The sequence below is a fragment of the Mixophyes fleayi genome, chromosome 3, assembly GCF_038048845.1.
Source record: "Mixophyes fleayi isolate aMixFle1 chromosome 3, aMixFle1.hap1, whole genome shotgun sequence".
Taxonomy (NCBI): Eukaryota; Metazoa; Chordata; class Amphibia; order Anura; family Limnodynastidae; genus Mixophyes; species Mixophyes fleayi.
The window spans coordinates 300,836,384-300,848,853 of record NC_134404.1 but is presented as its reverse complement, the minus strand read 5'-3'; the positions used below and the strand labels follow the sequence as shown (position 1 = coordinate 300,848,853).

The 12,470-nt window shown below is 39.4% G+C and overlaps 1 protein-coding gene across 3 annotated transcripts in view; it reads left to right on the top strand.

Moving 5' to 3' along the window:
* Positions 1–12,470, top strand: part of WDPCP (WD repeat containing planar cell polarity effector) — a 249,369-nt gene that overhangs the window by 201,908 nt on the left and 34,991 nt on the right. For all 3 annotated transcript variants that reach the window (XM_075203892.1, XM_075203891.1, XM_075203890.1), the window contains one exon: positions 12,152–12,287. In XM_075203892.1, the coding sequence (XP_075059993.1) occupies positions 12,152–12,287 (136 nt within the window). The remainder of the gene's footprint in view (positions 1–12,151; positions 12,288–12,470) is intronic.

The window sequence follows — 12,470 nt, the reverse complement described above, 5'->3', positions numbered from 1 at the left end:
ACCTGTAATTTAAAGAAACAGAAAATATTATCTCTTATTTGTAGATGGATATATTATATGCTGTTTCCATGTTGATAAAGTAATCAAAAACGAATAGATTTTGGCAGTGTCTAAAAGGTAAAGGTCTCAATCTTCTGACTGTGGATTATCAAATTACATTTGCCATCTCTCCTATATTTCTGACTGCAGTGCATTCAGTGTAATTGCTTGGTAACTGTAGAGCGGACTTGTGCTAGTAATGCAGGGAGAATGGGGCTCAGGTGGCTTAATCTCCATAGTTGGATGTTCCCTTAGATCTGAGATGTGAACCTCAACACACCTGTGACTGGGCAGGGGTGGAATACACAGGTTGTTTTAATTCTTTCACAACCAATCAATTCTTTATTGTTGTTCTCAGGATTGTGCAGTTATCTATAGGGAAAGGAAAGTTACTCTATAGACTTATTAGTACACTGTTGGGTCCAGTTTTAATTCAACTACAAGGACCCACTGTAGAGTTGAAAATAAATATTTTTATATATACTCCTATTGTAAACTATAAATACTTCACAATATGCCAAGTGGACTAATAACAAATGCGAAGGCTTTAATGATGGTTTTAGCATATTTTGATATAGCGTCTACTGACTCTTGGGCCCCTGAAACTAGAGATTCCTCAGGTAAGTTTTATAGCCAGTGTGAGCTTGTCTACCCACTGAGCTGATTAGCTTATGTAAACTCTGGTAAACTGTGGAGTCGGGTCACACAAAAAAAAGTACCCTTTTTCCATCCCCACGTCTGTTTGGTTTGTTATTGCACAGGGGTTGATTGATATGCATGTGCTTGAAGGCGACATGAGACCATGTCCTCTGTATAATGGGCAGGGGCATCAAGAACCTGGAGGACAGACACAGAGCACAGGTAGTGCAGGATTGAAACGACATCCTTCCTTATAAACAGCCACAAGAGTTCCCAGAGGACCAATTTATTTGTTTCCGGCAGCGGTGGTGCCCTGACAATTATGAATAGTGTCCCTGTTGCAGTACCTCCAGCTGGAAGCCAGGGGAAAGGAATCTCTTGTCTTTGGCGTTCTTAGGCACCTTGGTGAGTGTTGCAGTTTTGACTTGAATCCTGACCAGCAACTCCAAATGGACTGCTGTAACCAGAATCAATTATGGAGGTATAGTGGATTTACTCTCCGTGATGTATCGTTTAGAAGAGAACTGCCAGGGTGAAATCATCAGCCTTGACTTTATTGGATCCAGGCTGGTATTTTATGATGCAATTAAACGTGGTTAGGAATACCGAGAGCTCAGCCTCTTTGAAACCGCTTAGTCCTGAGAGAACAGGCTGTGAGGGGCAGCTAAAATTGTTGGATTGGAGAAGATTGAATCGTAAGGAAAGTCAATATACAGGCAAACTAAAGTCTCTTGAAGAACGAACAGAGAAACAAAATTCCAACTTTGCTGGTGCAAAGATTGGTCTGTGTGAAAGACTTACGGACGCTACATACTGGTGTGGTCTCTTAGCCCTGGTTAACTTCAACTTTAGCAAAGAGCTGATGATAAAGAGTGTGCAGTTGTCGGTGTTGATGGTGCACAGTCACCTGTCGTCTGTAGCTGGTGTTGCAGCCGATACTCACAGTGATGACATTGTTTCTCAGTATTATGCCCAGTTCCTGGGTTGGTGGATCTTCTGCATTCAAATGGAACTTGAGCACATGCTTATTAATGTGTATTAATTGTTGTTTTATTATTTGAATATAATAAGTATTAGTACTATATATCAAGTTGTAATTATTACAGACGTCACATATCCTTTAGCTTTCATGTACAAGAATATCAGCAGCTGTCAGGATCCACTCAGGTGGTCGCACATGTAGAAAAATGTGCGGAATGTCAGGAGTTTCTGTCCATTTCCAATTAATGTTAAATGGAAAATTCAATTTCCTATACTAATTTATATTGCATAGATAAGCTGAACTAAATATAAAGAATTATTACTATTAGTGCACAAATATAGAAACCTCTTAGTTGCACATATTTGCCAATCATTTATAACATGGTATACTGATTGATTCTTTCACAAACTTGCTGTTTTGCCCTCTCATTCCTGCTCCTATTTTCAATAATCTAGAGTTCCCATTGGGGCTCATTATGGACCCATTGCAGAAATTGACGGGTAGGGACAGCTGAGAGTTGGCATTTTTCCTTCTACTGGACATGACAAATTTTCAGCTTCCTACAAATTAGATGTATTTGTGACCCAGATTTAACACTGAGGAAAGTTTTTCAGTGAACACATTTCTCCATATCTTATGCTGCTCCAAGTAATTAAGTTATCAACGTCTCTAAACAAGCTCTTGCTGTGAACTGGTTGTGCTAGTAGAGGAAGCAACAGAATGTAATCTGGCAAGCATCTACTTGCTGTTCTGTACGTTGCTTAAATTGTACTTGTTTTCACCTAACATAATTTACATAAGACTTGTCCGACCTCTTTCTCTTGCTGTACATCTGCAATAGTTAATTTGATTAGCATCACAAGTGTATGGCAGAGAAATAGAATAAACACAAGGGGTTGAAAGTGATTTGCCTAAATGTGGTTGACTTGGCCACACAATATATGATCTACACGTGTGGGTGGTCAACGTGGGCACAGCTGTTTGTGTGACTGCTAAGACGGCTACACCGTACAGGTTTTTCACCCATGTACCGGGCCGATTACACGATAAACAACCGTTAGGTTCGATATCGCATTAGTGTGTACTCTCTAACGATCATGTTTTATTGTACCAATGCACATTGTATCATTTGATTTGATTTTATAACCAGACTAAAAATCACTATAAACTATGGAGCCAATTCTGCAGTGTGTACTTACGTACTCACGACCATCTGCCTGACAATTCTGCAGATAGTTCTCCAAAAGTACTGCTTTTCTGGGTGTGTTAATTTTATGTTGTCTCTTACGTCTCCCACATGCTGTGTTGTCTTACCGTGAAACACATGGAAATAGTGTGTTTTTCACGAATAAACAATAATGAACGTTTTTAGATGCTCTATACATCATCTGTGTGTTCCTCTATGCAAGTATATAGAACATGAATTGTTAACACGAGACAATACATATTATCAATAAAGTCTCATTTATATACTCATGTGTCGTGTCCATTTCTTTCATTCTGTATTATCTACCTGTAGTTTTGCTGCTATCATACCATCTAATATTATGTATAAGTTTATTCTTGGCTATTATCAAACATATGAGCAATGTGATGAATGGCGATGATAGAATTTCCTGTTTGTGGGTGTTGTGTGTTCATTGAGGTTCAGCCCTTTATTTAAATTAATTTAGAATATTGCTGCTGGGACGGAATATATCTGTATAGTGTGTACAGAGTCGCGATCGTTTGAGCCAATGGATATGACGGATTGGAATCACAAATCTGGCGGTAAATCGTGTAGAACGTGTATAGTGTGTACCCATGAATCGGTATGCTGGGCGTTCAGTTTATTATATATAGTTATGTGTGCACCTAGCTCTAGGCTATAAAGCTTAGTCTCAGGAGTCTAAATAATGCATTTGGCTTCTATTATTAGGACTTGGCACAATGTCAGGTCAAATTATTGATTGTTATTTGAATAATAAAATGGAATGCCGGAATACAGGTAAATGTACAGAATTCGCAAACTTTTTCTAAGCACTGAGCAGCCTTACAAACTTCTAATGCCGTAAACTGTTATTTTCATATCTTTAACAATTGTTACCTACCGGTAGTATGGCTATAGCAACATGTCTCATGACTACATTGTGCTGACCAGATGTCAGATGTCACTCTTCAATATTGTTTGTTTTCATTTTATAGTCAATTGTTTAGTCCAAACTTTGATGGGTTTTGAATACATTTTGAGTCCTGAACATCCGCGTGTCCTGAGCTGCTGCTTTTCTGTCACAAACAATATTTACCTTTCAGATGCCCTGTGGTGCCTGGGAGCCTTATCCCTCTTGAGGGCAATGACGCCAGAAGGAAACAGTTTTACATCTGTATGACTGGTCAGAAATGGTATCACTGCTGCCTGGCAGATCTGGGGTGTAACAAGTTTAGAATGTGAGAGCATAGTGCCACACTACACAGAACAGGGTAAAATACTTCTGAGTTATTTTCCCTATTTTGTGTTTTAGATTTCAATATTAATTAAAAAGACAGAACAATGGATATATATAGATAGATATATTTATTGTTTAATTCTATGTTTGCCTTTTTTTGCTAAGCAGAATAAAGGTACACACATTGATGACTGATGCATCATTTAAAAGCTATTTCTCATACATGCCAAACACTTCTTTTATATTAATGCATGTTAATAAATGCAAATATGTTGATCAGGGCTAAAGTTTAACCTCTGCGCCATGTGTGACCGCTCCAGTAGACGGAAGCCAGAGACAGTTATTTAAAAATGTAACTCTTTTGGTTCCCCACACAAGGCGCCACTTTTTTGTTGCAGGGATGCACGAAATAAGTAACTGCTTTGCGAAAGCAACGATAAGTAGTAAACTTCATCCTAACCTGCAATGCATGTTGTGCTTCTGCTTTAGCAGGACAGTGGTATGAAAAAAATAGATAAAAAAATAATTGTATATGGAGGCACCATATTGAAATGGTCCACAACACGGTGGCTCAGTGATTAGCACTTCTGCCTCACAGCACTGGGGTCATGAGTTTGATTCCTTACCAGGTTCTAATCTGTGTGGAGTTTGTGTGTTCTCCTCGTGCCTGCGTGCCTGCGTGCCTGCGTGCCTTTCCACCGGATACTCCAGATTCCTCCCACACTCCAAAAACATATTAGTAGGTTAACTGGCCGCTGACAAAATGAACCACTAGTCCGTATGTGTGTGTCAGGGAATCTAGACTTTAAGCTCCAATCTGGCAGGGGCCTGTGTTCCGATGCGGAACTGGTGGATATAGATATATATATATATATATATATATATATATATATATATATATATATATTGATAGAGTTGGAGTTTAGTCAATTACCCTTGCCACTTCATGCTGCAATAATACTAAGCCCACGCACTCCTTACACTTTTAGTGTGGTTCTTCACAGAACCCTGATACCAGGTGCGGGGCAGGGGCGGATCTAGAGAATACTTCTATTTAGGGGGGGGGGTGATTTAGACCCCGCCCCCTTTTTTACTTCTGAGGCTGCCGGCGGCTGCATACTATGTGCAGTTCCGTTCAGCAGTGACAGGTAGGGACAGTGTGCTGCCCGGATGCTCTGATTGTGTTTAAAACGCAATCAGAGCAGCTGGGCAGCACACTGTCACTGCCGAACAGACCTGCACATAGTGTGCAGCCGCCGACAGCAAGCCCCTGCTAAGGGGGGCGATTGCCCCGATCGCCCCCTTCCCTTTCCTGGATCCGCCACTGGTGCGGGGAGAGGAAACAGTCCTTAGCCTAGTGGATGCTATTGTGGGTGGGTTATATGTCACTAAAACTCCATCCCTGCTGGTTTTGCAGAGATTTGTTAGCCTTTGAATCTTGTGTTGGTATCATAAGTAGAGTAAACAGGATGGAGAAAAAACTTTAGAAAAGTTTTCTGTGACTCATTTACTGTGTGCCAGAAGCCTGATGAAATTGGGCCTCCGCAGAGGAGGACCCATATGCAGAGCTTACTTGTTATGTTGAGCACACAGCTTCATTCTACAAGTGTATTATACTGCACATAGTAGGACCATAGGATTTTTGCCTGACTGAGACACAGGTATACTTTATGTTCCTAAATAAGATTGACATAATCAAGTCAGTACACTTGTTCATTTTGAAACTATTTAGTTTGTGTTAATATTAGTTATACTACTATTCTATCTCAGGGCTGACCGTTTCGTATTTCAGTTGTCAAGTGGAGAATGTAATTAAATTTGTGTTGTTTGTTTATTTTTGTAGCCACATGCTTTGTTGGAGGGTTATGATCGCTATATTGGAATTCACATAACGGCATCAGAATAGCAGTCAATGAGATTGCTGAATTTATTTAATTTGCAACCCTAGAGCTGTGTATCGAGTGTGTTCGCTGTGGATACAGTTCTGCCTTTTAAAGTGCAGTTTTAAACCATGCCCTCATTGAAATCCACTCTGCTTTGTTATTTTTCAATTAATGCCGTTTGCATATTTTAATTCATTTGATTATGTATCTCCATGTTGCAAATGCAAAAAAATGAGCTGTATGTGTCTTGCCTCCATAGTTTATCCTGTTTTCTTGAAGAAAAGAATGATGCGCTTTGATTCACAGCTTTGCAAAACACAAATTGCAAGTTTTTTTCTTAATAAATGAGTAAGATTAAAATCATGTAAATGGGCAGTAGACCTAGTAATAATTATTTCTTTATCTTTTTTACCAAATGCATTCAGACTTGTTCATGTGTTACATTATGCAATTATCAAAATCATTACAATTGGAGATGCATTGATTATTTCCGTAGGCTGCTGGAGTTAGATTTGCATCCTTTGTATTAAGCACACAACCCACTCACTTGGTCCGTTTTAATTGTCTTTCAACTTCCCTGTTACATTTTGATTACACACTTTTTGTGCAAGCCTCTTGTAATTATCTAATTCAGAGAAAATTATTTTAACTTAATTTTTATGTAACAAATTGTGTTTGTCAGATTGTTGCCCACATGTGTTTATTCTTGACAGTGAATTAACCTGTGTAAGTCCAGGACGGATAGTAAATCCAGGTTGTTAATGAAGGCATCTGACGGGGATTGTGTTCATTGTCCAACCACGCTAATGCCTGATTCAACCTAAGCTGAGAAGATCATTCAGATTTGGCCATTATTATTATTATTTTATTATTATTATTATTATCACAAAAGGTACGCAGCCCTGTACATGACATTTACAGTAGTATACAACACATTATATAATACATGAAAACTAAAATAATACATAGACTAGACATATTGGTTAAACAAGTTACAAACAGATAACTGGTAATGTAGATCAAATTAATTACAGGACAGTGAGTAAGACTCATGGTAATGTCCAATGTGAAGTAGGCCTGGACTCAAGAACACAGGGCTATGGAAGCAGGCCTAGATTTACAGAGGGTGATAGATAGTAGAAGGAGAACATGAGGAATGAGAGCCCTGCCCATGAGAGCTTACATCCTCAAGGGTAAGACACAAATAAGGTGCTACCAAGTGGGGAAGTGGAGGTTATAGCCAAAGCAAAGGCGTTAGGAGAAAGGATAATAGGCTAGGATAAAGAAGTAGTTAAAGGCTACCCTAATAGGGCGTGGGAGATCATTCTTCAAGTGGGGGGGCAGACTAGACAAAGAAGTGGGAAAAGGTAATCAGTGAGGTGAGGCAGCACTCAATGGCAGGAGAGTGTGGATAGAGCTGAGGTAGGAGATGTAGGGGGGATTGGTATAAACCTTTGTAGGTGATGAGATGGACAAGAGACAGCAGTAAACAAGAGATCTAAGGGAAGGTAGAGGACAGGGGAGGAAATATAAATTTGGTGTCATCAGCATACAGGTGGTGCTGGAGGGCAAATGAATTGATAAGGTCACCAAGGAAGGAGGTGTAGAGGGTGAAAAACGAAGCCAGGAATGGATCCTGCTGGGTCTCCGACAGGTGAGGGAAGAGGGTGGCAGGTGGAGTTGGGTATGAACTGAAAAAGAGCAGTTTGTGAGGTAAGAGGAAAACCAGTTGAGAACAGTGTTACAGAGGCCTGTTGATTGGATAGTTTGCAAAAGGAGAGAGTGGTTAATGATATTGAAGGCAGCAGAGACGTCAAGAAGGATAAGAAGGGAGAAGTGTTCCTTAGATTTAGTGAAGAGAAGGTTTTTGGTGACCTTAGTGAGGGCAGTTTCGGTGGAGTGGAAGGAGCAAAATCTGGATTAGATTGTGTCAAAGAGAGAGTGAGATGAGAGAAAGAAGGTGAGACTGTTGTTGACAACCTGTTTGAGAAGTTGGGAGACAAAAGGAAGGAGCAAGATAGGGTGGTAACTAGGGAGGAAGGGTCAAGGGACATTTGTTTGATTATGGGAGAAACAACAACATGTTTGAAGGAGTAGGGGAAGGTACCAGAGAAGAGGGAAAGGTTGAGGAAGTGAACTTGAATGGGAGCAGGCCTCGAGCGAGAGAGGAGGTTATTGGATTGGATAGATTGGGTCATTCTATGATGTGAACGGCAGAAGACGCTTTCACATAAACAGCATGGTCCAGCTCCCAGCTGCAGGTAAATGCAGGGTATCCAGGGAGGAATCCCCAGAGATTTTGTGCATAGGTTGGCAGGATGTAAAGAGTAGTGTTGTCTGAAAAATAACAACCTCTTTAATTAGAGTAAGTTCTTCTGATTTTACATTTTCTTTGTTTGTTTTTTATGTCTTATTTTTTCAAAGCACTTCTATTTAGAAATATTTTTATTATGTAATGTAACATATCAAGTGGCACTACAAAGTTAAATGTATACATATATATTATTATTAATCTTTATTTATAGGGCGCCACAAGGTTTCCGCAGTGCAGTACAAATTACAGACAGTGGACCATACAGGGTAAAACATACAGAACAAAAAACGAAAAATACCAGGACTTCAAAGCTCCACACATAGCATGTACATTGAGGATGGAGCAGAAGATTAGGTAGAGACAGGAGGGAAGAGGGCCCTGCTCGTGAGAGCTTACATTCTTAAGGGAGGGGAAACAGACAGGAGACACAAAGGGAGTCAGAGGGGAACAATCACAAGAGAAGCGAGAGGCGGGACAGGGGAATAGAGGTAAACAGGCATGGAGCGTAGGTTAGGTGGATGGCTGGTAGGCTTTGAGGGAGAAGTGAGTTTTAAGTGACCGTTTAAAGGTACACTAATCAGGGGAGAGTCGGATAGAGCGAGGGAGGTCATTCCAGTGGAGGGGGACAGTCCGGGAGAAATCTTGGACTCTGGAGTGGGATGAGGTGATCAGAGGGGAGGAGAGGTGACGGTCATTGGCCGATCGCAGGGAACGGGATGGGGGAACATATAAATACATATGGCAGCGTATTATTTAAAAATCATAAAAATATTGTCTTACATATCATATGAGAGAAAATGCATTGTGATCAGTATAGTTCATTAAAAAAGCTATAAATAACTTTAAAAGATTTAGCTTTCAATAGTTACAATTGAATATTAAACAATGACTCATAAAAGTGGTTGAAGTTGTCAGATTAATCTACACTAATTACGAAGATTTAGCGCTTTAAGTATGTAATTGAAATTGATCCACTTTGATGCTAGAACTTTTCACAATTGTCAAGAGGTGCAGCGATGTAACTTCAAAGGGGCCCGCTTGCTAAGAGGCAGGGTCTGAGTAATATTCCTGTTGCCCAGGCACACTTACCTGGTTCACTTCCATCAGAATCCTGTTATTGCCAAGAATGACATCACTTTATAAGAATGCAGTAAGGCCTACATTAGTTCAGCCTCAAAGCAAATGAAGACGTTCCCCTCCCTGACAATCAGGACTAATACCACCAATAATGCACTCTTGCATGGACTCACCAAAACTCCTGGATCCAAACAATAGCAGGCGTTGAAAGACTCATTAATGATAATTTGAAATAGAAACTATAAATAAAGTGAAATGAAACCCCAAAACTGATTCTTACAAAGGGAAAATCCCTCATTTAAGCCAAATACCCCACAGCCCTTCCAAATTGTCACTCATTTGGCTCTGATGTTTAAATCTGTAAGGATAAATTAGTATCCAGACTTCATAATAGAACGTTATTAGTGAGCTTTGTTTTCTGGTCATTTATATATGGAATTCGGAAGATGTGTGTGCATTTGACAGGAACTGAAGAAAACTTTTTTTTTTTTTTTTAATTTTAGAACAAATCAAATGTCCCTCTTTGACCACTCTGAACTCATGTGGTCATCCTTTAATGGTCACTGTACTTCAGCTTCAAATACCATCAAATAAAATTTCACTATCCTGTTCCCTGATGAAAGGCTTGAAGGAATTGTACAAACATTGTGCAATCTTGGAGCAAATAAGTATGGCAAATACTTCCACTACCCACATAAGCATTTTATTCATTAGTCTTGCATCCGAATGATCAAAGCAAATATCTCATTGGTTGCTCTAAGTTACAGAACATCCTGCTTTTCACCACTATGCCATTTATGTTTGCGCTTTTTAAGACGTGGTAGTATGTCAACCCACTAAATATATTCTTTTAAGAAGACTGTTGACACAGTTTAATTTATGAATTCCCCATTTCATCTCTTTCACACCTGTGTGTTAATGTATTGATCTAGAGAAAGGCAAAACATATCCCCTAGTGAAACAGCTGCCCCATTTCTCCTTACAGGTGGAAACAATCCCCCCATCTATGTTATTTATCAGCTACCATTTCTTGTCAGAAAGACATCCAATCCTTTTTAAAACCCCATTAATAAATCTGGCTATTAGTATGGGGCCATTTCGCTGACTGCATATGTTAATATCCAGCCATTCAGCATGATCAGCTGGGTTGGTATCCAGTTTGACAACACACGGACAAGGCTAATTTGGACATATCTGCAATAGTCTAGCCATATCAGTCCTAGAACACAGATAGCAGTAACAGTCACAGTCCACAGCATTTTCACCTGGGGATGATTGAATTCCAGACCAATTTAATTTAGTATTGCCTAGCCTTGTGGCCAGCAAAGTGCCACACACAGCCAGTTTAATCTAAAGCTACCAAAGTGGACCACACAATCTGTGTATGCTTGCGAGCCTTTAAAGCTTATAATGATTTCAGATATGCAGAAAAACAGATACAACATGGCGCTACTCTCAATAATCTGGTTAAAAGTCCGTTCATATGATAATTATCACAAAAGCACTCCTTGTGTATAGGCGGCTGCCTCGCTCCGATCAACCAGGTAGGTAATCTGGAAATATATCTACAAAAGAAGAAGGGGGAAGGTGAGTGGGCCCCTAATAGTGCAACATTGTTAGATCAGATTTGTTCCACCAAATTGCAATATAATATATGCGTACCAGATGGATATGAGTAAGAAGCGTGTAGCAAGCAATCAATCCCACAGATTCAATTGGGGTTCTTCAGTAGTTTCTTGTCAATTCATAATAAAGAGACAAAGAGAAGCAATAATAGTGTAGTATCAGTAGGGTAGAGTGGGTCCCAACACCACACCCCACACACACCACTTGTGTTTGTGCATACCAAATATGAGATAAAATTTGCTTATCTATGTCTCTTATTGCTGTTTGGACATCCAGCCTCCTCACCGGATTAGAGGGACTGGCCAATTGTTTTGGAACCACATGTGCACCAATTTTTGACTAATTTCATCTAAAGTGCCTCAACTGGTTGACAAAATCATTATGTGCTTTACTAGCTTAGAGGCACCTTTTTTCTAATAAATACATTTTCTAGTCTTTTGAATGTAACTCCTTTATTCTCTTTATTAATAAGGTCTCAAGTTCTCCTATGTCTGTCTTATAGACAGTTGCCCAAAGTTGTTTATTATTTCAAGATGTGGTCTAAATAGTTACTTATAGAGCACCTACTCTTTTTTTTTTCTCATGCATTTATCGGCAGCTAATAGAGTGACCGACTTCTCAGCTTAGGGTCTTTCTTATCAATGTAACAAAAATGCAGCTACAAGCTTGTTGCTCTTAAATGTCATCTGACCTCACATTTATCACACAATAATGAAATCATTACTAACCTATTGATCTAGAGTTTCTCACCTCTCTTCCAAGTAAACCCAACATGTCATGTTTTGGGGATGTCCTTAATTATGCACAGATGCATTTAATGTAATTAATATGGTCTATGGGTTATCTGAGCAGATGGTTGAGATACTTTGAGTTGAAATTCTTTTCCTAATAAATGGTTTGTGAGTCGTGTCCAATCATCATCATCAGCCCATGTGGTAGAGTATGGACAGAATGGATCAGCTTTGTCACCTTTTTATTTATTTAATGTATTACTCTCTTATCTGGTCTTGTCTTGTATCTGCAGTTTGATGGTAGCATGGGCATATGAAGAATATAGGATATTTATTTCTTTATAAATTGATGGGGAAGTATTATATATTTTACTATTTTATAATCAATGTAATAATAATTTGTTGGGGGTTTTTTTTCTCATTTTTGTTTATAGAATCTTTGGTGCCAGTTGATAGACTGGTAGACATTAATGAAGCATTTGTTGACCTTTCTTTGAGTCCCCAAGGAGAAGAATGGTTTTCAGAAAGACTGTCCTCTGCAGGCTCTACACAAAAGATGCCAGGCAACAGGTAAGATATATTGCCAAGCTATAGTGGGCAACTGTTTTTAATGTCATTGACTGTCCTGTTTTGGAGTTATTTTACCTACAGTGATCTTGTTTGTGTTTTTAATATTGATGCACTGCACAGTATAGTACTGCTCCCCGTGGAGGCATAGTGCTGTCTGAATTACGGCCAGTATGACATGTAAAG